We start from the raw sequence: 27,318 nt of genomic DNA, 5'->3' as shown, positions 1-27,318 counted from the left end.
GATACTAAATTAAGTTTATCATATGGATTATGTCAGATTCTGTTAGTTTAGTGACATGGCTTCCTCCTAGTTTTCAGAAATAGTTTCTGCCTTGATCAGAAGCACAGGGACTAACTCACAAACAAATCCCGAACATATGAAAGGTATGGAACTCAACAAACACACCTTGTTCAGTCTCAGAACACTAACAGGTTGTTTTATTATTTTAAGAAGGTTATTTCCTTTCTAAAAATAATCTTTTAAAATACGTCTTACAGATTTTTTTAAAGTCCTCTAAATTCGTTCACATTGCCTAATAGTGTTACAATTTAATTACCCAGCATTTCTTAGAGTAAGTAATATCAAATGTAAGTTATATTATAGACTGTATAAATGGCAGTGGAGAGTGGTAGTGGTTGGAGCAGAGAATCAGTGCTAGTCAAACATCATTTCCCAAATGAAAAACTGAAATAGAAAGGCACCAACCTAACTTACACACTAAACCAGAATGTGAGAAATAGTATGATATGCGGAGTGTATTTATCTTTCTTTGCAACCTCTTCATAACCTATGGCTTAAAATATATGTGCACTAATGACTCATAAATCTCAAGTCTCTGGACAAATCTCTCTCTTGACCTCCAGTCTGTATCTCCTAGTCCTACTAAGCATCTCCAGTGAGATGTCCCATAAGCATCTCAAACTCAACACATCTAAACTTTAATTCAACATTTCTCCCCAGAAAATGTTCCTCCTCCTATGTTTCCTACCTTGAAGAATGGACTGACCCACCTGCCTAACCAATATTCCCAAACCTGGCAGTCACATTCCTTATTCACCTCCACTGCCTGGAAAATTACACTTCTGAAATAATTATAGTGTCCATATCTGTCTCCTCACTTTCATTGCCTTACCTAAATTTAGGCCCTTATCACTTCCTATTTAGATTTCTAAAAGTGGCTTCTATTTGATTTCCCCACCACAAATCTTACTCTCTATCCCAATTCAATCTCCTCAATGCTATCAAATACCCCTGCTTAAAATCCTTCAATAACTACCCTTAATCTTGAAAATTTGATTCAAACTACTTACTTGGTACATAAGATCTTTCTTGACTTGGCCATCACTCTGTCTCATCTTCCTTCCCTTGGTCTACATGTGGTCTCATGTGTCTGTACCCACCTGGAAGTTTTTCTGCCTCTTTCAAAACACAATTCAAGAATGAATTTAGGAATTATGAAAAGCCTTCCCCAACTCCTCAGTGTGCTTTAATATTGCACTTCTGTGTATCCTTATAATTTGTTCTTTTCTATGATACTTAAGAGGAAGAACTGTGGCACAAAAACAGACACATAGACCAATGGAATAGAATAGAAACCCCAGAACTAGACCCACAAACGTATGGCCAACTCATCTTTGACAAAGCAGGAAAGAACATCCAATGGAAAAAAGACAGTCTCTTTAACAAATGGTGCTGGGAGAACTGGACAGCAACACGCAGAAGGTTGAAACTAGACCACTTTCTCACACCATTCACAAAAATAAACTCAAAATGGATAAAGGACCTGAATGTGAGACAGGAAACCATCAAAACCCTAGAGGAGAAAGCAGGAAAAGACCTCTCTGACCTCAGCTGTAGCAATCTCTTACTCGGCACATCCCCAAAGGCAAGGGAATTAAAAGCAAAAATGAATTACTGGGACCTTGTGAAGATAAAAAGCTTCTGCACAGCAAAGGAAACAACCAACAAAACTAAAAGGCAACCAACGGAATGGGAAAAGATATTTGCAAATGACATATCGGACAAAGGGCTAGTATCCAAAATCTATAAAGAGCTCACCAAACTCCACACCCGAAAAACAAATAACCCAGTGAAGAAATGGGCAGAAAACATGAATAGACACTTCTCTAAAGAAGACATCCGGATGGCCAACAGGCACATGAAAAGATGCTCGACGTCGCTCCTTATCAGGGAAATACAAATCAAAACCACACTCAGATATCACCTCACACCAGTCAGAGTGGCCAAAATGAACAAATCAGGAGACTATAGATGCTGGAGAGGATGTGGAGAAATGGGAACCCTCTTGCACTGTTGGTGGGAATGCAGACTGGTGCAGCCACTCTGGAAAACAGTGTGGAGGTTCCTCAGAAAATTAAAAATAGACCTACCCTATGACCCAGCAATAGCACTGCTAGGAATTTACCCAAGGGATACAGGAGTGCTGATGCACAGGGACACTTGTACCCCAATGTTTATAGCAGCACTCTCAACAATAGCCAAATTATGGAAAGAGCCTAAATGTCCATCAACTGATGAATGGATAAAGAAATTGTGGTTTATATACACAATGGAGTACTACGTGGCCATGAGAAAGAACGAAATATGGCCCTTTGTAGCAACATGGATGGAAATGGAGAGTGTGATGCTAAGTGAAATAAGCCATACAGAGAAAGACAGATACCGTATGTTTTCACTCTTATGTGGATCCTGAGAAACTTAACAGAAACCCATGGGGGAGGGGAAGGAAAAAAAAAAAAAAAGAGGTTAGAGTGGGAGAGAGCCAAAGCATGAGAGACTCTTAAAAACTGAGAACAAACTGAGGGTTGATGGGGGGTGGGAGGGAGGGCAGGGTGGGGGATGGGTATTGAGGAGGGCACCTTTTGGGATGAGCACTGGGTGTTGTATGGAAACCATTTTGACAATAAATTTCATATGGTGAAAGAAAAAAAAAAAAAAGAGGAAGAACTGTTTCTTACCTCTGTAACCCTAGCACCTAAATCAGCGCCTTACACAAGGCAGGAGCTCTATATGCCTACTGAATGGATGAAGCTGGTCAATCTATGAAATAGTAAAATCTGAAGAATACTTATAAAATTCCTTGATTTTTGAAACCTGGGCAGGCCTCACAGGGTGGACAAAAAGTTTAATTTGCTTATTATTACTGACCTACCCCTAGATAATATTTTCAAATGATTTATTCAGCTTCTATTCAATGAAAGTTCATTCAATTGAAATCTTCAATCTTTAAAAGGCAAATAAACACCTCATTTCAAATACAACTAGTCCTACAAGTAATAAACACTTTAATTAACATGTGGTATAAAGGCTTGCATCACTCAAGGAGCTAAAAGGGAATCTGGGTTAATTCAACCTAGCAAATACCTGTTTGCCTGCATGCCTAGGGCACCACCTATGCATCAATACCGGGTAAACAAATCTAGCTGCCACCACCCAGTGGCCCCCAAATCAACTGCAGTCACATCAGCATTAGTGTGAGTGTGGGGTAATTGTTGACTCCCATCCTCATGGAAATAAATGCAATAGACAGAAGGGAGAAGCCCATTACTATTACAGAAAAACTAGAACTACAGACGAAGGTCTATGAGGATGTAGAAGATTCTAGGGCCCTGTAACTTCTCTGCCTTTACTATCTCCTATTTGCCTATACTGATAAGCTATCATTCATCCACTCATTCAACAAATATTTTTAAAGCATTACCATGTCCCGAGTATTGTGCTAGGCACAGTGTCTACATAACTATCCTCACTCAGTCTCTTACATAAATTTCTCCACTGGGAAGACAGACATTAAACAAGTCAATGCACAAATATAAGCATAATCACAAACTGTATTAGATGACAACTAGGAAAGGAATATGAAACAGAACTACAAGGGAGACATACTTTAGGTTGTCTTTCTTTAGAAGTGACAAACTGACACCTGAGAATGAATAAATCAGTCAAGTAAGGAACATACAGTAACAGCACATCTGTGTTTTAGGAAGATAATTCTGACAGCAGCATGGAAGACAGATTAGAGAGGAGGTCAGTTACAAGACTAATACAATAGTGTAGGTAAGAGATAAGAGTCCAAACTAAACTACTAAAGATGGAGATGGCAAGGAAGAGCCAAATGTAAAAAACAGTCACAGGAAAAGATGAACAGGCGTTGATCACTGATTACGTGAAGAGTGTGAGAGAAAGAAAAAAAAAAAAAAAGTCCAGGTATTTCCTAGGATTCTAATTAGTCTAGGCAACTGGGAGGGTAGGAGTGTGAAGAATTGACACAGGGAACACATAAAGAAGGAACAAGTTTAACGGGAAGATAACAAGTTTGGTTTACTGAGTTTTTGTTGCATTTAAGATACTGGAGAAACATTTTATAGAGATGTCTGACATGCAACTTTGAAATCAAATGGTCTTATAATCAGGAGAACAGCCAGGCTAGAGAACAGGTTTGGGGTCATCTTCACAGAAATGATAACTGATGCTCTGGAAGTAAAGAAATCACTGAGACGGTATAAAAAAAAAAGAAAAAGGACTCAGGAAAGTTTGATCCACATTTAAAGGCCTACTAACAAATGCCAAAGGCAAGAAAGGCTCAGAGTTCACAGAAGCATCAGTTCAATAAATATTTATCAACATCCACCATGTTCCCGATGCATTATAAGATGCCAGGGGTATGAAGAAAAGATAGGAGCCCTACCCTTAAGATGCTTATAGTCTAAGAAAGAGGCACAAATAGATCATTTCAATATAGTTATTGATGAGGTTCTATAGAAACATACTCAGGGGAAACCTAGCCAAACTTTGGAAGTCAGGAAATACTCACTGGAGACATAGTGTCTGATCTAAAGCTTCAAGATTAAGCAAAATCATGCAAAGTTAGTAACGGCAAACCAGATGAAATCAAGAGAATGTTCCTAGACTTTTAGAATCCTGAGCAGGATAATGGGTATGAAAAGAACTGGAAAAACCTGAGAGGCTAAAGTGATTTAAACTGGAAAGTTATTCTTAGACGAAAATAAAGATGGGAAAAGTGGTCAAGGGGTTTTGGATAGAAAGTTCACAGAACGTTTTGGGAGAAATGTTACAGAAGAGAGATTGGAGGAAGCTGCCAAGTTGTATGAGGATTTAAGCTTTATGTAATTGTACCTTTCTACCTCCTTATGAAATTTCTGTAAAATAGTAAATAGGTTCATTATTTTCCAAAGATTTTTGGAAACAAAGATGTTTGTTTGTTTGTTTTTGACGCAATACCATGCTGAGATTATCCCAAGGTGACCCAGTTATAAGTGACCGTAAAAATCTGGGAAAAGTAAATTTATAAGTATTAATGGTCATGAAGAGGTCAAGAATGATGAAAAGCGAGAAGCCACCAGATGTAGCATTTATGTGGGCATTGATGTCCTTCAAGTGAACTTTTAATAGAAATGCAGGGGTAGAAAAAAATTGCAGATGGTTCACAAGTGAGTGGTATAGGCATGGCACTATATTGTTCATTCATTCAACAAATATTTACTGAATGCCTACTATGGACCAGGAACTGTCCTAGGCCCTGAGGAATCAATGGTGATCAACACACATATCTAAGAGCTTTATAGTCTAAAGGAGAAGGAAGACAAGGACATACAAAGTTATAGTGAAAGTGGTGCTAAAACAGAGCAGTATGAAAGCACGTGGAAGCCTGACAGTGAAAGGAAGCAGGAACAGATGGCAGTAACTAGATTGAAGGTAGTATGTAGGTAAAGTTTACTTTCTGGCTGAAAGGAATTTGAGCATATTTGTGGGCTGAGGGGGAGAAGCTTGTGGAAAGGAAGACAGAAGATGGGGAGGGGAAAAGAGAGGAGGGTTGTTGAAGGAAGGTCTTGGGGGAAAAAGGGCAGAAGTGTTGGACTTGGAAAAGAAGAACACTTCTTTCTGCAAAGAATCAAAGAAGGAATAGAAGACAAGAAAGTAAGTGTGATGCAGAAGGGGAGCATAAAGAAATGCCTCTACCTTTTGCCATGATACAGGCTAAGCTGCTTCTTACCAAGGGAGCAAAAATACAGCTGGAGGCTTTAAGGACAGTGCAAAAGTTCTAAAGTAGGCAATGTGAGAATTACATAAACAAAATAACTAATCAATCCCAATTTCTAAGATTACACAAATGACAGAAGCAGCAATATCAACAACTAATATCAACAATTAGCTGCCTGCTTTTTGTTGAGATCTGGGAATGGAATAGGAAGTGAAATGTGAGCTGAATTTCAAAGAATTCAATAAACATGAATTAAACAAAAGTAAACCTTTAAAAGAGCCAGCTAAAAAAATCACTAAATGTGCATCCATACAGCGTGCAATGGATTATGGATTACTTACAGCATATACAGTCAATACAGCACTGCCATGAGTTTGAATCTGTCACCATCACTGAGTAGCAATGGCAGAAGCTAAGAGGTTCACACAAAGAAGGCAGGCAACAGAAGCCAGCAGTAACAGAAACAAAGAGGAGCTCACAGGTAGAGAAACTATACAGATCAGAAGATGATGTAATGGGAAGGAAGCTTAAAAGCAAAGGTATATTTGTGGACTAATGATAAGCCTGAAGATCCCTGATGTCCTGTTCCTGCCTTCCGTTTTCCTTCCTTCAACATTCTCTAAGCACCTGTTATATGCCAACTACACTGTGAGGCACTGGTGATGCAAATAGAAGACATAATTCTTGCTTGTAAATTCAGAGTATGTTCATGTACCCACAGCCTAATGTTTACAACAAAAGAGTAAAACCAAAAGCTGCTTTGAGTCTCTATACTCAAACTATACATGCTTCTATAAAACAGCCACAGAGAAGCAAAATTATATGAAAGGTTCAACAAATTCTTTAACAATCAGCAGAAGGTGCTATTAAAAGTGGCAGCAGATTAAAGACCATAAAATAGTATGTTTTACCTTAATAAACTGCTGGGTATCTTGGCTTTATCACGGATGTTACATCTGACTTTTCATTAAACGGTTGGATTAATGCCAACAAAAAGGCAACGAACCACAAATGGCAAAGCAAGATAACCAGACACTAAGTGCTAGAAAGTATTTCAGAGCAAATTGATAATAATTTTAGTGATTACTACAACAGTAATAATGCATATTTATTGAGCTCTTACTTGAGCCACGCATTGTGCTGAGTATATAAAATACAATATATCACTAAATTTGTATAAATTCCCACAACAAACCTACCTATAAGGTAGTTTCTAATATTATCATTTTACAGACAAAAACTCAAGCTTAGAAAGATTAAGTAACTAGCAAGTAAAGGAGCCAGGACTTGAAAATCATCATTCTTAAAAATCCATGCTTTAACCACTGTTACGATTCTGTTGCCCCAAAAGACTGGAATAGTACCAGGCACATGATGGACACTCAACCAACGGTATGTGTCATGGAAGGAATGAATGAGAAGATATAAAACAGCTAATGCAGAGTGAACCCAAACATGGAAAATACAAGTAGAAGAACAGAAGCAATACTTAAAGGGTTCACTAAATCACCAACTCAAACTATACAGCATAATCAGACGTGTGTGGAAAGCAGCAGCAATTGACAGAATGGTCTAATACGCTGGTACAGGAGATGTAATGGTTCTTTCAGAGTGAAAACTTCTATGAATCTGCAAAGCTGAAGATGGAAACAGCACCAGGCAGTTCAGAAAAGGAACTGCAGACGCTGATTAGAAAACTCTTTTCCACATTTTCTCAGGATGAGGATGGAAAGGACTGATGCTGCACTGACCGAACACTCAAAGTCCCAGGTTACTTTTAATTCTATCACCTTTTTAGTTTTAGTTTATTTTTTTTTTAGAGCAAGACAGATTAACACCACAAATCTGGTACCTACCAACTCTGACTTTCTTAACTGAAGTATAATTAACATACAGTGTTATATTAGTTTCAGGTGTACAGTATGATTCAACATTTCTATTCATTACTCAGTGCTCATCCCGGGAAGAGTACTTTTTTTTTTTTTTTTAACGTTTATTCACCTTTGAGAGACAGAGAGAGACAGAGCATAAGTGGGGAAGGGGCAGAGAGAGGGAGACACAGAATCCGAAGCAGGTTCCAGGCTCCGAGCTGTCAGCACAGAGCCCGACATGGGGCTTGCACTCATGAACGGCGAGATATGACCTGAGCCAAAGTTGGACGCTCAACCGACTGAGCCACCCAGGCGCCTGAGCCACCAAGGCGCCCCTCAGGAAGAGTACTCTTAATCCCCTTTATCTAATTCTATCTAATCATGTGTACTGGAAAGATTACATTCCAGAACTATCCAGATCCCTCTTTTAAAAGATTCCCACCAAGATTCCTTTTATTGGGTTCAGGAATAGGTTTTATGCCACTGACTCTGCCACCGTGATCACCAGTGACAGGAGCAATGGGGGAGCACATATCCCAAAAGCAGCCAATCTATGAAGAGCAACTTATGGCCAGCAACCGATGAAAAGACCTGGCATGGGAGATTTGCCCGACAGGGAATAAACCTAACTTAATCAGATTTTTTTCTTACGAGCTATATGGAAAGTAGCTGAAAAGCAGAGAAGGCAGGCAGCAGAAGTAATGAGGCAGTTATAACCACATTGAAAAGATACAGAATAAGGTTATTAGTTTAAAAATAAAAAGTAAAAACAGAGTCTGAGAAGGGCAATAACAGCAGAGAATACTGCTGCTGCTAAGAGGACCATACCCAGTCACTACAGCTGCATTGATTTTTTCCAGGTTCTGTTAACACCTAGTTGAAATCTATATGGTGAAGCCAGTTTCAATCTCCCTTATTTTCCCACATGAAGCTTTCTAATAAGCCTTTCATTACTAGCTACAGACCAAGTAAAACTCTGCTTGCAACCAAAAATAAATAATAAAATAAAATAAAATAAAATAAAATAAAATAAAATAAAATAAAATAAAATAAAATAAAATAAAGCATGGCACAGTATTTTTATATATGAGTGCACATACACTCAACAGAGCTGCAATTAGATGACAAGGCAAACTGGGTGGGTGGTAATCTAAGCATTGTGGGTCTTAGTTCCATCTTGTAGCATCTGTGATTTGAAGACACAGTGTTACACTGTTACTTTGCTCTAGTTAACCGTTTTTAAAAAGGGGGTGGGGTGGGGCTTCAGAGATGTATCTTAAACCTTTAAATTTAACAATTTATATCATTACAATTGTGCACTTAAAGATTAAAAAGAGATCCAAGGGAGCTACAGGAAACAAAATCATCTCTTCCTCCTGTGTGTACAATAATCTGTTTATGTCCACATTTTACGGCAAATAAGTGATTTTGTTCTCTCATAATCATACACAACAACAGTTGACTAGTCACGATGGACAAGCAAAGAAAGGGCAAATTGGAAAAATGTGAAAATGTTTCAGAAAAAGTTTAACTTGACGATACACTGAAAATTATGCATAAATTTCACTAAGTATGTTTTTGACCATCTTTATGACACTCTCATTAGACTATCTCATCACCTTGAAGCCTGCCCAAAGGAAAGGACAAAGCTCAGAAAGTCTCAACCATCTGCAAATGCCCAGCACATTAAATTTCAAGGAATTCAACCAATCTCCAATGATCAAAAGGCTTGAAAATGACATAGCCACTCTCCTACAGAAGCTTTTCTAAAAAGCCCCTAACAACTTATGTCAAAAATTCAAGGAAATGACATAAAAATCCTTTCCCTAAAAGTATTTTTTCATATAATTCAATCACTTGTGCATACAATATCTTCCTAGTGCTTCACTATTTTTTTTCTTAGAAGAAAAGTATTCCTTGCTTTTTCCTTCCATCCAAAATAAAAGCTACTAGTCACACCTAACAGGTATTTTGGGGTTCAGGTTTACCAAAGGCCCAATCTATGCAAGAAGAGTCTCAAACTTCTTTAAAAAAATATTTTTGCACACTTAGAAAGTCTGACTAAAAGCCACAGTTCCATTGCTCAGAGCTAATTTATTTTCAGTATAATCCCACAGATAGCAGAGATTAAAAACGAATATTCAAAACCTGAGTTGTAATAACAGTTCCATGCACTTAGGGCTCATTTTGGTGTAATAACTTTTCCTCTCGACGTAACATCATTACACACTCTTGTACTGAAAGTGCTAATGAGATTATATAAAGCAGGACACCCGGATAGCTTCATGTTATTATTGCTCAAGCATTCAAAGTAAGGGGTTTTTTTTTTTGTTTTTGTTTTTTGGTTTATTTTGGTTTGGCTATTTTTTCAAGCATTATCATTCTACGCCTTACACATCACAGTGTTTTGTGTGCCAGGAATATGCTCCAGATACCTGACACAAGTATTTGAGTATCAGCATCACTAAGAAGCCATACAACACAGGCGCTGGAACCCCAGCACTTGATCTGAAGTTCAGAATACGAAGGTTCATCCAAACCTAGGGACAAACGTTCTCTGGTGTTGCAAATTATACAAGTCCCTAAATACAAAAGTTTCTAAAATCATTATCTTATTGTTAAAAAAGTAAAAGCAGGAACAATTGGGTATGTGCGTAAACCCTTTCGGCAGATAATCTAACAGTACTTGGGCCTCAGTGAAATTTGGAGTACTGCCACTAATGACTACCAGGGGTAAGACTTTTGAAAGTACCACTTCTTACCTCTTCGTGACACATTTACCCAAGAAATTCCTGACTTAGCCCAAATCATGCTCTCCTGAAGAATCTACTCATCCCATAACTGAAGCTTTCTTTCAAATAGTACTGCATATATACTTTTACAGAAATGTTTCAGCTATGTTAATCAATTAATATTAGCTCCATGTCAATATTCTGCACATGACCAACAATAAAATTTTTGTGTGATGGGACAGATACTAATAAGAATTTTAAGACAGATGGATTATTCTGGGGAGTAACCATAAAAACAAAGCCAAACTTAAAATGAATGTGCTTAAAACTACCTAATACCTTTTTTCAAGATGAGTGAAAAATTTATGAGAATGGTAAACTAGTAATATCTGATCAGAAGAAAACTGACAGCAAATAATAATACAGTCGGTTGTCTTCATTGTCCCAATTAAATACAAAGCAAGAGTTAAAATCTGATGTGTAGCAATAAAGTTCTCTCCTAATGCACCCATTTCAATCTAAACTTTAAGTGGTAATAAAAACATTACACATTTCCAATGCTATGAAAATCACTTATGGTAACCATATCCAACATTTATTGTAACATGCCAAGCACTACTTTAAATGTTTCACGTGTTTTTCATTTTATCCTCAGAACCCCATAAGGTAGATATTATCCCCGTTTCACAGATGAGGTAACTAGGACACAGAATGATTAAGTAACTAGTACAAAGCCACACAGGAAATAATGTGTGGATACAAAAATTTCACCAACTAATCTAGCTCCAGATCATTACACTAAGCTGCCAATAAGGTAATGTGGTAGATGTGCTTTGCAAACAGTACAATGTGCAAATGTAACGTGCACGGATTAAGAGCACATGCTTTGTAGTCAAGACCTAGTGTCAAGTCTCAATTCTGTTATTCCCTAGCTATGTGAACTTAAGTAAATCACTGAAATTCTACGTTGAAACTCAGAATTCTATAAAATGGAGATAATGAAGTAACAGTTCTTACTGGTGGATCTTATTGGTGGGTCTTCTTGGTCGATGAGGGGCATTATGCACGTAAAGGATAGCAGAGTACATGGCATACAGTCAGCACTCCATGAATACTCATTATTATTATCTAATATGAAGAGTTCTGTTTATTATTACAAACTATCATCTTAGTACTGGCAGCATTTTCTAAAATAACTAAAATCAATATTGAAATAATAAAAGCTTATGAAATGATGGGGCACCTGGGTGGCTCTGTCGGTTAAGCGTCCGACTTCAGCTCAGGTCATGATCACACAGTCCATGAGTTCAAGCCCCACGTCAGGCTCTGTGCTGACAGCTCAGAGCCTGGAGCCTGCTTCAGATTCTCTGTCTCCCTCTTTGCCTGTCTGCCTGTCTCTCTCTCTCTCTCTCCGTCCCTCCCTCAAAAATAAATAAACATTAAAAGTTTATGAAATTAAAACCCAAAGTCTCAAAGTATATGACAGCACGATTCTGAGATGGAAAAAGCTACCACTCACTTGAATATCAAGTTTTTATTCACAGTGCCTGCGTATACATGAAAATGTGCTAGGCACTAAACAAAATTATCAAGACATAGTCCCTGACTTCAAATATAAACAATCAAGCAAATTAACTCTGCTGAGTGGGCACAAACAGTAAAACCTCCAACTTCAGGCATTTTCCCAACCAGACACAACTATGGTCTTCATTAAGTTCACCTCTGCTTGGGGTGCATGGTGGTGAATATATGCAGAAGAAGCAGTTTGAAAAGAAATAATAAGCCTGACAAATCAAATTTAGAATGACAAATATTCAGGAAGAAATGAGCTGACTTTCCACCCTCTTACCTTCTCAAAAAACATTTTTGCTATCTTGGTACTTGGTAGAGAAGCAAAAAAAAAAAAAAAAAACAAAAGAAAAGCCAGAAATTCAAAAGAGAACTCAGAGTAAAATAGTACAGAAACAAATTCTAGGAGACAGGAGTGAATTTGAAAGTTAGAAAAGTCAAAATAATTGCAGGTGAGTTTAAGTGAAACATGTTTTATTCTACGTTATATCATGTGCCTAATTCCTTAGAAACCAAACAACAGCCATTCTTAAGACTGCTGATCCTTACTTCTTTCTAATCCTTAGGTTTCTAAAGTTGGAGAAGAGGGAAAGAATAGCACAGAGTACAGAAGGATTTTGTATAATGCAACAGCCAACATTTTGCTACACGTATCTTAGAGCTCGGCTTCAGATCAACTCTTAGAGTCACAGCTAAATCATAATCCTGGTAATCTATGGATTCCATTAAAAAAAGGAACTTCTAAAACTCCTAACTAAGGATCGAGAATACTTCCATTGGCCACTGTAGGAAACCTGGAAACCTAATTTCTAAAGTTTAAGAAGCATTTCTTTTTCAGAGGTCATGCTATTTGAAAACATCTTTTGCAACTTCACAATAGGATATGATAGCCACTTGTGTCTATCTCAATACTTTCTTGCCATAACACCTATTGGTAAACTCAAGCCCTAGAAAGACCACAAAACTCCCTGCTACTGCATCCATGGGCTCTTTCAAGCAAAATGAGTAGAACAGCCTATTGATCATAAAACAATATAACAAATACACATCCCTAAAAAAAGTAAAGTACTTTTCAATAATACAAGCCAAAAACTCAGCTCATATGTACAAAAGTAGGCCAAGAATTTATATATTCTACAAGAATAAAGAATATATATATTCTTCAAGAGGAGGCTTTCTTCCTGAAGTTGGGAGGAAAGAGAGGGAAACAGAGACATGAAAAAAAAAAAGTTATCATACATTCAAGGTATATATCTCCATGTTCTAATAAACACCTGCCCAGTGTCAGCCATACCTCATCCAGCTCTCACTTGCACTACCCAAACTTATGAAGTTGAAATGCAAGCCATACTTTTCATTGTTTTTCCTCTTCCACCACACTTACGACGTATGGAATGTATCTCAGGAAACGAGGAGTTGAATTCTACAGGAAAACTCTTGATTGATCAAATAATAGCAAAGGTAGATATAATTGGTAGCCAAAGATAGGTTTTAATATAAAATAAGCAGTTTCTGATGGCTCTTTACCTGCTTAACTACTCCTCCCCACAACAAAAAGTGCTACAAATATTGCTTATATTTGCATGCAGAAAAGCTTCTGCCACAAATTTCCTAGGACTCTTCTCCTTAAGAGTCTCAAGCCTCAGCCTCTGAGAAGACAGATCCTGAATCAAAATAAAACCAAAAAATAAAGATGAAGACCAGAAAGAAATAGGAAGAACAAAGAACATCTAATAACTTCTTACGTGTTCATTCCACCTCTCTAAACTTGTTTAGCCTCTAACTCCTCTCTGCCATGATCCACTGATTTGGCTACTATGATAAAATATTCCCAATCTCTCTAGGCAATTCTAATTTAGACAGACGCATCCTGACATAGTTCTATTTCTTCCTCTAAGACCCACATGAAACCTTTTGACAGTCCTTGGAACCCTCAATTCCTCCTTCGAAATTCCTGCTCGGTGGGCCTAGAGTTATGGGTGGAGACAAACTATGAATAGTATTGTGGAAATAGGGGAGTTGAAATAAAGGAATTCCAGTAATTGGGCTCCCCTCCATCAACATCAGGCTATTTTTCTTTATTCCCTACGGTATTTAACAAGTAAAGTAGAGAACGATAGGCTGACATATAGATGAGAGGCTGTAGCAAAGAACTACCCCCAAACTTTTTAGGAATACTCATATCTTTTCACTGGTTGTAGGTACTTAAGTCTGGAATGTATCTTTGGAAGATGTCTTGTGTGTAAGAATGTATAAAAGATAACACCTTGCAAAAGTCAAACATACAGATTTAATAATGTGCAACTAATGAAGATGGTTTATAAATGAAATACCACCTACACATTTAGTTCCCTAAATATATTATGATATTAATCATTAAAGTTAGGTATAGAAGTACAAGTTTTCCATATGTGGAAAAGTAAATCTGTTTTTAAATTAAAGAGAAATTATCACTCTAATTCTTAAAAATAAAACTATTAGGGTATAATTCAAGTGTAGCTGCTCATAGTCACTGAATAAATTTAAATTTGATAAAACATTTAAGTTTCAACCAATGCACCTTTGTTGAAGCACATTTAGCTGAAATAATTTTGAGTCTGGTTTATTTCCATCACATATAGTACATTTTTCCAACAAGAGCATGTACATTCAATATAGAACATTTCCAGCAACAGTTACAGTCTTTCTAGTTTCCTTTCACAGTATATTTTAGTGCAAAGCACTGGGAAGGGTAAATGTTTTTCTAGCTATAGAAGCATTTTATTATGACCTTGTGGATCTTCAACACTTTAAAATTTTTACAAGAAGTATATAGATGGACAGGGTCCCTCCTAAGTACAGGTATGAACCTATATAAAAACATGGTATGTTCTCTGCTGTACCTTTTAAAATTAGAATTTGACAAAAATTACTAAAAAATAAAATATTCCCTAAAAAGTACAAAATATTGATACACAAAAACCTGCCCAATATTTCATAAAGATAGATGTACTTCTGTTTTTCCTAAAATCTTGATTACAAAAATGGACAAGAATTCATTATTTTCCAAATTTTACAGTAGGAATCAAATATCATCTAAAGTAGTCATTTAAGATTTTACTTGGGAGAAAAAACTTCAGGGTTTATACTCCCATCTTCCTTTTTTAGCAATATTTAAAGAATTAAACTAATATCATAAGAAGTGGTTGTGCATGGATTGTCTGCATCCATAAAATATCAGTAAGCTATTTACTACCTTCATACTAACATTAGTAAATGTGTGGTCTTTAAAAAAAAAATATACAGAAACTGAAAAATTAAGTTGCATCTATTATTAAAGTGCTTTGTATAAAATTTAAAGAAAAAAAGGGGAATGTTTAATTTTCATAAAAACCTCAGATGTTGACAAATAAAAATAATGATCCATGGACGAAAATGAACTGGAACTTTCTGCTGAATATATTTTAGAATGAAACTTTCAAACATTTAAGTGCTGGAGAACAAGTTAGAAATAAATGAATGTAAAAATAATTACAAATACTTAGTAGGCTAAATATTTATAATATGTTGATACTAATTTCTCTTTTGGTCCTAACATACACTCACTAGGAAATAGATCTGTACAATTCAGATGAAAATTTTGCCAAATAAAGTGAAACAAAACTAAAGTCACTAAGATATAAAGTCTCTGTCAATTAAAAATCACCAGTGGTGATATATTCTTCAGGTTGTTGATCGCTTTAATCAACAAATTGTTTGGAAAACAAAATTTGCAACATTTTTGTAGGAACTGCAGACCAAATGCACAAGGTCAAGGGTGGTTAGCTGATGGACTGTGATGACAATATGTAATGTCACAGCTACTTGAAAGTGCTGGAAGAGGCAGTGCCTTAGAAACAAGTGGTTAGATGGTTATTATTTTAGTCAGAAAACAGCAGTTACAGTCGAATATTTATGAAAATGTTTTTCCTTTTTTTCTCATAGTACCATTTGAAGATGTTTAGTGGTTCTAACACCAATTTAAAGTCTTTCCACAAAAATGAACTCCAAACCTTTTCGTACATCACTTGAAGTTATCTGAGGAGAAATGGGAATAAATGAACACTTTTGAGTTTACCAATAAAACCTTGTTTTAAAAATTATACAACAGTAAATCACTTCTAAAGGATGGTTTCACCTCAAGTTTCCACACAAATAAAAACATGTGTGATACTCAAATCACAACATTTAACCTACTCAGTACTCAAACTAAGTATACTGCTTAGAACCTGAATCCCAAACTAATGTAATACTAATTAAATATATTAAATGCCTTAATACAGGGGACACAGGTACTGAAGGTAAACTTTTAAAAATATAGACAGACTTGCAAAAACAAGTAGAGGGAGTCTACTCCTTATTTCATATTGCATTTTTAAAAATCTACATTTATTCCAAAACCTTCTAAAAAAGTAAATTTTTTTCTTTTTTCCCAATAGGGATTTTCCTTTTCTTGCAACGCACAACCACAAAAAAAGATTAAAAAAAAAAAAAAAAAACCTACTTAATAATATTAACTATGTTGAAATGATCACAAAAAGTCTGTTTAAACAAAAAGGGAAAAGTAAGATTTTGAACCTAAATAATCACTTTTTCCGCAGATCAAAACTAAAAACAGTAACTAACACACACTCCTAAGGAGAAGGAAAAAAAAAAATCCAAACTTTTGTTTATCAAGTTCCCCCCTTTGACTGGAAGCACTATGTTAAACATAAATAATAAATGCTAATTGTTCTAAATCCAATTTGGGGATTTTCTTTTTCTTAGTGCAGCACTTTATTTAGCCATCACAGATTAATTTTTACAATAATTACAGTGCCTCAAAAGACTTTTTTCCTATAATTATCGCCTTCACAAATTCATTCTAATATATTTAACTTTTCCTACAATGTATTCATTAGTAGACTAAGTCACTAAATCAAATTAAACCTGTGCAAAGTTAGTTAAACAGAAGACTTCTATTGTAAACATAAGCCAATATAAACGTATATATTTTACAACATTGAGAGGAAAGCACTGACCCTGTGCCATCTACCTAGAACTATAATGCATTGTCCTGTGGAAGATAAGTTCTGAAGTTAACTTTTGTTCCCAAGCCACTGGAATAAAGGTCACTGAAGAGGTAAATGCAATATGCACATTACTCTTGCAGTTCCCAATGCCATAAGATATATGGAAGCAAACATGTATTAAAATGGAACCACCTATAAATTATGGTCAAATGATTTTTTTTAGTTCGATGGGGGGAAAAAAGCAAAACTCTGTAACTGTTCCTCACCAGACAAGAGCCTTAGATCTTGTACTTCGGCCTTTGGTTTTGTTTCCTTCAGGTGAATTGGAAGCATTTGCCTTATGAGTTTTCTTATGATGTTCAAGATAAGTCTTTTTGGCAAATGCCTTTCCACATTTATTGCATCTGTGAAGAGAAAAGTTTTTTGTGACTTTTACTTCAATACCAACGTCAGCTACTTCATACTTTTTACTAGGAGAGTTAGAAGTGCCATCATGTTTTGAATCACTATGTTTTGCCTCATCCCTCGAAGGGCCTCTTTTTGCCACTTTATTTAGAACAAAATCAATGGGCTTCTTTATAGCTCTGATCTCTAAACTGGCTGTTATTTTCCCAAGATAGCGGGATGACTTTTTATGAACCACAGTTATATGTCGTATCACATCGCGCTTCCGACGAGTTTCATAAGTGCAAAGAGGACACTTGTAGAATTTAACATAAATGTTATTCCCATCTGTGTGCAACTCAATGTGTTTAGTCAAGTTCTGTTTGGAAGTAAACTGACGTTTACAAAGTTTACAGTAAAGTTGCTTAAAGTCAAAGCCAGCTGAAAGTTTTGGTTTCCTGGTTTTCTGCTGGCCACCTGCAGCAGACGGACTAGTTGATTTAGGGCTTTCAGAGTCTTGTTTAACTTTATTTTTCTGTGCTGCCGGTGTGTTCTTTTTTTCATTTGAATGATTTGTTCCCTTTAATTCATTCTGTGGAGAATGGGTAATGGAAGGGGGTGAAGATTCTACAGAATCTGCTGGTTCAACTTTAACTTTTATTTCTGAACTGCTGGCAGTATTATTAGGGCCTTTCTCTCTTTTAGAGTTTGTTCCAGAAAGAGTTATCTTGTGGACAATTTGCATATGTCTTTTAAGCATTATTTGTGAACTATATTTCCTCTTGCAAAGGAGGCATTTGCATGCAGTTAAATTGTATTCAGCCTTTGAAGACGACTTTTGTTTTCGAGTCTTAAAAGATTTTTTAGGAGAAACAGAATCCAGGAACAAAGGTTGCCCAGGCTTTGTTGCTATATCAGGAGTAATTGAATCCCTCCTTAGTCCTCTATGAACTTCATCAAAATGCCTCCTTACATTCGCTTTTGTAGCAAATGATTTACAACATACTGGACAACTCCTACTTAATGGAACTAGAACATTCTTACTGCGTCCTTTAGAGGACTGGTTTGGATTCTTTCGTGTTTCAATGTACTTTTTTAGTTCTTCCATCTTTTTCTTGTGTACTTTTCGAATGTGACGACGAACGCCTCGTCTGGAATTGAATTCTTTTCTACAAAGACAACATATCAACTGGTGACCAAAATCAGAATTGTCAGAAGTTTCCAAGTCAGCCTGTGATTCCTGAGGTTGCTCATCAGATGTAGGTGCAACTTCATCTGCAACAATCTCAACAGGAGGGGGCTCTACAGTTTCCACCTCTGTATCTATAACTGGTACTGTTTTAGACTGTTCAGTGCTAGTTTCCTGTATTTGAACTTCGGTTTGTTCAGGAGTACTGCTTGACTCTGTGACTTCAGTAGGATTATCAGTCCTTGAAATATACTGAAACACTGCATTTTGATTAGTTTCTATGGGTTCTAGCTTAATAATATATTCTCGCTTGTCCACACTTGGATATATGGCTTCTAGGAGATCGTTTATGGCTTGACTTTGTTTATCATTTACATCAGGAAGGTCTGTTAAGAAAAAAAACAACATTTTAATCTGAAATAATTAGCCTGCTCTAGCTCTCTAATATTTAAAGTTGTATTATGAACTTCTACCTTAAAACTTATTACATTACTGGTTTGTATTTTTTTATGAGCATTATCTACTTTTCTGTATTTTATAATTTATACATTTAATGTAGTTTTACAAAAATTAGTATTAATTAAACTAAAATTAATTTAAAATCTCATCATGGCACACAAACGTCAAGGAATAAATGCAATCTGAAGAGCTACTTCCACTTCTAAGTGCCCTTAATACAAATACACGAGTGTCCTAAACAATGAAAACAGTATTTCAAATTTTTAGTCTAAAATTTTTAGGCTCGCAAAGGCACATCAAAGTTCTTACAACCCAAGATGGATAAAACATCATGAAGAATGTACTATTCTATATAAAAGTGATTCTTTTTTTAGGAAACATAACAGCAGTCCTATTAACTTAATCCATAATAAATAATCTAGTCTACTTGTATAGACATCTGATAGAACTGGAAAAGAAAAATCTGTAGGATATAAATATGAATGACATGTATAGAAGTGCTAAACTCAGTCCTATTCAATGTTTTCTTAACATGACACAATACCATTAAAGCAACTGATTAAAAACTATAGATTTTTACTCAAAAAACAGAGCTAGTTTTATTTGTACAATAATTACATCCCTTATGGGAAACCAAATATTCCTATTATATACCCCAGAACTATCTAACACTAGTTATGTTTCCACACACAACTCTAAAATCTGGCCACAAATACAGCATCAAATCTGGCTATCCATTTAGAAATCAAGAAATGATTCACTATTGCTCTTCTAGTGATCTTCCTAATTAAAATGGATAAAGGAGTGTCTACAGGAAGGATAACACTTTCACAGAAGTATTTCTAGAGTGAGTATTGCCAAGAGAAGTACACAATAATCCAACAAATCCATTTATCTATATATCTAAAAGTCAACTCTACACTAAAAAATTGCAAAGAATAACTATCAGAAATAACTAATTTTCTACTAGTACTTCAATTATTAAAAGGTCAGGTTTAAAACTTATCCCCATAGACTGCCTTTTCATTTATATCTCAATGATTAAAAACAAGTACAGCAAGATATAACAGTGGTAAGAAAAATTTCCAAATAGAGGAATTTTTGTTTCAATTATGTGCTATAATATACTTTATATCAACTTCATGCTAGTAATTAAAGTGGTACTTTAGATATTTGGAGTTTTCATTTCATTCCCATCCCAAAAAAGTTAAATTGAAAAGTACACAAAATCTATAATGCAACTATAGTATCAAACCGAGAAAACAAATTCTATAAATTTGTAAGTCCGCAAAGAGTTAAACTCCTGAACAAGACATAATGAATGTAACCTATTACTTAATAAAATATTTTAAGGAATTTGTACCGGTTCTTTATAGCAAGAAAATAATACCATTATGTATACTGCGTACTTAATCGTACATGGTCGGTATACTTAATCCAACAAACATGTGGCTCCACAAAGACTTTATTAGCCTCAACCTGCCTCTGTCACATAAAGCTATTTCAGATCTCAAGTTAGCCTATAAGACAATCTAATTTCTGATAAAATGACTGATCTATAAATAAATTTAACTGAGAACAAAACTAATCTTCAAACCAAGACCCAGAAAAAAATGGAATGATTAATATTTTTTAATGCTCTTCACCATCCCCAAGAAATCAACTCATTTACTCATTCTTTGCGCCCTATTTCTAGCCTCATTTACTTAACAGTAATCTTAGTAAATTAACAGTCATATGTAAAACGTTGTTAAAGAAGTGAAAATGAAAAATATCAATAGTCCCTTAAAGCACTCATATTTTAACTTAGAAAAATCCTGAATATATACTCTCTGGTCTACATAAACATTCAAAAACAATACCCAGTATTTTAATACAAATAAATATACTCATAAATCGAACCTCCTATATCTTTAGAAAAACCGAAGCAAAAAGCGCTCATATGAAAGTACCTATCTAAGAAAATGAATAAAACATTAAGTCGAGTGTTTAATTTTATTCTCCATCATTAAATTATCAATACCATTTTAACACAAACATACAGCTACAGTATATGAATACTTAACTAACTATAAAATGCATAACTGAATATATGAATAAAACTTACTGTCATCCATCTGGAGACTTGGTGGGCAGTAGAATTTTTTATGGGTAATTAAATTTGGTAATCCTCTGAAGAGACTGCGGCATAATTTACATTCAAAAATAGTGTCCACGTCTTTTAATAAAATATGCTTAAGTTGTTTAGTTCCTGAAGGAAAAAAAAAAAAGAAAACACAAAAGATAACTTTAACACGCGCTTTTAACTTGGCAACCACTGTTGACAATCCAAAGTGCAACTACTCTTTGAAAATAAAATACAGACATTGCCAACTTCTACCATAGTGTATTCGGAACTAAGTTATAAACTAAATTTTAAGCAAAATCGCATCATCATTTGAATATTATGACAGCTAAAACTGATATTCTTTTTCTAATTCAGCAGCCAATCAATTCTTAGGATATCCCAACAGTCACTCCAACATCTGGTTGATCATCACAGTGACCTGGGAATAAAGATGTACATGACCCACCTCCAGAGATTCTGATTCAATAGATCTGGAATGGGAAAGAAGAATTAAACATGCCCCTTCCTCCCCTACCCCTTTACTCCCTGCCAAAGTATCTGGCTGGTTCCTACAGCTCTCTTCCGCAGTGAAATGAAGATGGAGTTCTGTAATACATTTTCCCCTGATTCCTTAAAGAAAGTCAGAACTGTGTCCCAAGACTGCCTGTGATTTTTTTAAAACTCAAATTACTTCCGGTTCTATGCCAATATGGAATTCTGGCCATTGAGTGTGAGAGTACAGAATCCTTATCCATAACATGAATTTTGCTTAGGCCTCTTGAGACCACTATACATTTATTCAAATTCTTTCTCCCTCAAAAACTCACTTCAAGTGCAATTAATTAAATACTGATAGTTCTACACTTTAAACTAACTTAAAGCCTGTCTTCCCCACTAGATTATAAACACCAAAGCAGCCAAAACCAAACCTGTCTTATTTACAACTAAAGTGTTCAGCTCTCGCAATGCTCAATAAAGATAAGTTGAAGAAATGCCACAGATCTAGGGAATCTAAGCATTATGACAGAAGGTCAAAAGGCAAGAAAAAAAAATAAATGGCAACAAGCATCTAATCTTTAAAGTAAAAATATCCGCCAGGAATAAAACACAAACAGAAGATCTTTTGTCATTATTTCCTACAAGGTTTTGCCACAGGTAAATTGACAAAATTGATCTGCAGTGCTTTACTAATTAATTAGCCTTTAATTTCCTCAAATAAAAAAGATGATAATGATATTGACTTAAACTAAAGAGGAAAAAACAAAAGTGTCTTGAAAAACAACTTTAAGACTATCTAGGTATAAAGTGTTCTATCACTCAGCAAGCACTTGACATTCTGTTAAGCTCTGGGACTACTAAAGAGCAAACACACTTTACTATCCACCTTGTAAAATGAACAAACCAAACCAAATGTATCTTACAGAATCATGAAAGAAAATATAAACCTAAATCCCAGAAAAATTAAATTACACATCTGGGTTTCTACTGGAAAAAAATATATATATAATGAAATTATTTCCACCATTTCTCAAATTCAAATCAATGTTTACTGCACTAAACCATATTACCACAAAATCAGAAAACACAAATTTAAAAAGATTCAGAGGACAGCTTGAGTATATTCTTTATATAAAAGTAAACTCATACACACACACATTTTATTCCACTTCACATTACAAAATATATTGACAATAGACTGCTAACATATTTAGTTCATAATCTCCTAAGTGACAAACTATGAGAGGTAGACTAATGATAAAAATATTTTAGATAAACCTCTCTACTTGATCTACCTATAATTCCCAAGTACGGTTAAGTGTAGTAAAGTAAAAAGAAAACATAGAAAGTTTTTGCACACTTCAATTCTAAATTAAATTACCTGCTAGACCCATACTAAAGATTCAATTCTGCCTTTAAAGATAGTCAAAAAAGATTGAAGAGCAATGCAAAAATAACCTGAACTAGGTTTAACGTAAGAATTCAGTTGAAGATTTAAATAGAAAGTATGAGGTTATACATAAAAAAGTTACTGCTAAAAATATAAGACTGCATCCTTAAATCAGAGCTCTCACTTTGTCTGTAAGATTCTCTCAACCATAAAAAAGTCTATATCTACGTATAGATTCTTATTTAGTCCTAGTTATAGAGCTAGTTATATTCAGTAGAGTGTATATCTGTTCCCAATAAACATCCCCCTAAAACAAGTCTCTAGCTCTAACCTGAACCAATCAATCTTAATACTCATTCACAAATGCTCCCCCCACCCCACCCCACCCTACCTACACACATACATGCACACACACATCAACATGCACATGCACAGACACAAGCATGTCGTGTTGATCCAGGTACATCAAATTTCTTTCAGAGCCACAGGTTCACCAATTTCTCGCTCTCTCACTTTTCAGGCCTTCACCTAGGTTTTTCTCTCTGCCTATAACAATCTCCCATTTCCCTGGTCTGGCTCACTTCCAGCAATCCTTCAAATTCCAAGTTAGTTGTTTCCTCCAGGAAGCCTTCTGATCGCTCCTGTTTTTTAAGAATTCTTCACCCCTACTCCCATAGCACACTGTACATCTATACTATATTATTCCACTTTCTTGTAATTATTTTTCTGTACTCCCATTAAAGTGGAAGCTCAAAGAGGAAAGAGAAGGTATCTTTATTCTTCCCACTGTATTCCCAGCCCTCAGAACCATGCGTGACTGATGTTTGTCAAATGACATATTGGAGAACTCTATGTTAAAGAAAACCTTCTCTATAAATTAAACTTTCTTTTAGCCTATTGTAAAGTTGACTGGGAAGTCAAGAGACTTCAAAGATTTTTTTTTTTAATGTTTCATTTTAGTTTTTGAGAGACAGAGCATGAGCAGGGGAGGGGCAAAGAGAGAGGGAGACAAGGAATCCAAAGCAGGCTCCAGGCTCTGAGCTGTAGGCACAGAACCTGCAGGGCTTGAACTTCACCATGAACGTGAGGTCATGACCTGAGCCAAAGTCAGACGCTCAACTGACTGAGCCACCCAGGCGCCCCTAGACCTCAAAGAGTTTCTAATTCAACTTATACATTTTACAAATGAGAAAAATAAGAGGTCACCCATTCCATAAATACAGACAACAGAAGTTTTTCCCTAAGTTAGCAGTTGCCATTTAAGGGTTTGTTGTTTTTCCCATGCGGTCTTAATGGTCTAATCAGCTACTATTTTCTTATTGCTTTGCTCACTTACAATTAGGCACAGCCAATCAACTCTGCCTCTGTCAATAGCTAAAACTTTCTACCACCTGAGACAACAACAGACATGGTCATCTAAACAGCAACATAAAGTTCTTCCACAGCTCTTGATTCAGAAAGAGCCAGGGTATCTTACGCCTAATTATTCCTTTTCCGATATTAATAACTTTTTCTTGCCTCAGGTTTTGAAACTATCTTAGGATGCACTATTTACTGCTTACATAGATCATTAATCAGTATCTTTCCAAAAAACCAGCCCTCCAAAGGGTAAGTTTCTGATGCCTAGAAATTAGCTAATTAGTGAATATTTCAGATTCTCATAATAGGTGCTCATAAAAATTACTTAAACCTCATCAAGGATTTAGTCATGTGCTATTCCTTAATGTCAAATATTCTGTATGTTCTGAGAAAAATGTTTACAAGATTTTTTCAAAGGAAATCAGTATTCAGTTTTACAGTAGGGTAGACTGCAGTCACCTTACATGATGTGATATTAATTATAACTCTTCTGTGCTAGAAAGATAAGCTTTCATTTTTTTCTTAATATATGAATATGTTGGTCAATGACCATTTTAAATTGTGGCAATAATGGATTTTTAAATGTTTATGTATTTATTTTGTGAGAGAGAGCATGTGTGCATATGCACGCACGTGGAGGAGGAGCAGATAGAGAGAGGGACAGAGAGAATCCCAAGCAGGCTGGGCACTGTCAGCGCAGAGCCTGATGCAGGGCACAATCTGTGAGATCATGAGCTGAGCCAAAATCAAGAGCTGGACACTCAACCAACTGAGCCACCAGGCGTCCCTAAATTGTAGCAATAATTATTTTTAAGTGGTATACTGTTTGCTTTATTGATGATTCACACATGAGCTCATTTTTAGCATGACTGTTTAAACACAGTATCATCTCAACACTGCAAGCAAATCCATAATTTGTGTCAAAACTGATTCTCAAGGCCGGTATACAAAGGAAATTTCTAGCTGATCTTCTCTTAACAAAAGTTCTTGAAGGTAAAAAACAGGGAAAACTTAAGAAAATTTTAATTATTATCTTAAAACCAGCTGGTTAAAAAAAATTACTAGGTTAATTATGGAACACTGCCACACACTACAGTAAATTCATAAGTAGAATAAAATTATTCTAGTGCCTACTTGGTGAATCTTTTAGTTTAGTATAACAAACATTTACTGAACACCTATTAAATATCAGGTCACAATGCTATTCACTGGAAACACAGAAGTGAAGGATCTGATCTGTGCCCTTAAGAAATTTCCAAACCTGGGGCGCCTGGGTGGCGCAGTCGGTTAAGCGTCCGACTTCAGCCAGGTCACGATCTCGCGGTCCGTGAGTTCGAGCCCCGCGTCAGGCTCTGGGCCGATGGCTCGGAGCCTGGAGCCTGTTTCCGATTCTGTGTCTCCCTCTCTCTCTGCCCCTCCCCCGTTCATGCTATGTCTCTCTCTGTCCCAAAAATAAAAATAAAAAAAAATGTTAAAAAAAAAAAAAAAAAAAAAAAAAAAGAAATTTCCAAACTAATATAAATGACTGCTCTCCTAGGAACACAGCCCCAGATGATATGCTTTGAAGAAGAATGTAAGAACAACAAATCAAACAAATAAATCTACACCTTTCTTATTCATCCAAAAAAATATCTAGTCTGATTTTAAATTTCCTACAGTTGTCATGTAACAACCAAAAAACAAAAACAAAATCCATGGCACTCTCTTATGTATCTATGATAAATCATACTTCCAAGCTAAGTTTTTGTTTGCAGAGTCAGGACTGAGGGAGGCATCACCATCCAGTCACAGCTTACACTAAATACAAGTAATGTTGCTTTAAATAGTACAAAAACAAAACAAGATAAACTCTTCTAAGAAGTTAAATGACCAAACCTAAACTTAAGATGATAATGGCAATAGCAAATATCACAAAAGCTAATTCTCATTTTTCACTACAATTTACTCCTCCCTAAGATTCAGAAAAGATGCCCTTCCTTGCACAGTACTGTATTCTATAGGCAGAATCTTTTTTCTACGATATTATATATTACCTCTTTTTTCAATATTATATATTACAAGAATTCAAAAAAAGGTATCAACTTCATATTAAAGACCAGTTTTGAATACCAAACTAAATAATTATCATTGTCTTTTCTCTCCATTTTTCTGTTTCTACCCTTAGGATATTCAATAGCTCCTTTGCCTCTAGCAGAAGGCTGAGAGACTAAAAAAGACTATTAAGCTCAATTAAATCAATTTTAATAAACGTCTCATGCAAGTACATCTTTTTGTTGTTGTTGCTGTTACTTAAAATTCTGCTTCAGTTTGGGGAGAGAGATCAGGAAGGAAGGAAGCTAAAAGTGTTAATAGAAAGGAGGAAATTTGAGGATGCCAAGTCACACAGATTGATCCTAGAAGAACCAACACAGCTAAGGCAGCACTCGGGCAAAAGGCAGGGCCCAGTCAAGGCAGTACCGGAAGCCAAGGATTCAGAGCAAACAGTATGTCTCAAAGTCACCCAACCATTAGGGATTTCAGAGTAGAAAATCTATAGTCTGGAGCAAAATAGGCAGCCTAAAATAATAAGGCATCTCTCTACGAACAGATGTCAAACAACAGTGAAATGTACTATTAAAGCAAAAATACGTAACAGGGCGCAGAGTCAGCTATTACTCATACGGGGGGGGGGGGGGGGGTATGAGGGCTATATGTATAGACAACCTTGGAAGAAAACACACAAACCATGTAGCAGTGGTTGCCTGAGCAAAGAGACTCATTTTTATATTTTTTATATCCTTTTGTACTTCATTATTTTTTTAAACCACAGGCATTTATGACTTAATCCAGTAACATTATTTACTCCAATACAGGAATATTACTTAATTCCAAAAAAAAAAAAAAAAATCTACTCAAATCTACTCAAATTAATTTACAAGTGAAGCAGCCAGAAATAAAGAGATATTAGA

At 35.7% G+C, this 27,318-nt stretch overlaps 1 protein-coding gene and 1 long non-coding RNA gene across 13 annotated transcripts in view; both read right to left on the bottom strand.

Moving 5' to 3' along the window:
• The window catches only part of ZNF800 (zinc finger protein 800), a 188,101-nt gene that overhangs the window by 14,713 nt on the left and 146,070 nt on the right, over positions 1 to 27,318 (bottom strand). For 10 of the 12 annotated variants that reach the window (XM_058724399.1, XM_058724402.1, XM_058724400.1 and 7 more), the window contains 2 exons: positions 21,124 to 21,267; positions 17,251 to 18,943 (listed from right to left, as the gene is read on the bottom strand). In XM_058724399.1, the coding sequence (XP_058580382.1) occupies positions 17,251 to 18,943; positions 21,124 to 21,267 (1,837 nt within the window). Of the gene's footprint in view, positions 1 to 14,225; positions 16,011 to 16,713; positions 18,944 to 21,123; positions 21,268 to 27,318 lie in introns of those variants that run through there. The other 2 variants (XM_058724409.1, XM_058724407.1) reach the window with 2 other exon arrangements.
• Positions 23,981 to 27,203, bottom strand: LOC131509037 (uncharacterized). Its single transcript, XR_009260269.1, has 2 exons — positions 25,884 to 27,203; positions 23,981 to 25,631 (listed from the first exon to the last, which is right to left on the bottom strand). It is a non-coding gene; the product is annotated as an uncharacterized LOC131509037 (long non-coding RNA).

The sequence above is a fragment of the Neofelis nebulosa genome, chromosome 4 (genome assembly GCF_028018385.1).
Source record: "Neofelis nebulosa isolate mNeoNeb1 chromosome 4, mNeoNeb1.pri, whole genome shotgun sequence".
NCBI classification, from domain to species: Eukaryota; Metazoa; Chordata; class Mammalia; order Carnivora; family Felidae; genus Neofelis; species Neofelis nebulosa.
This window is presented reverse-complemented; position numbering and strand designations above follow the sequence as displayed.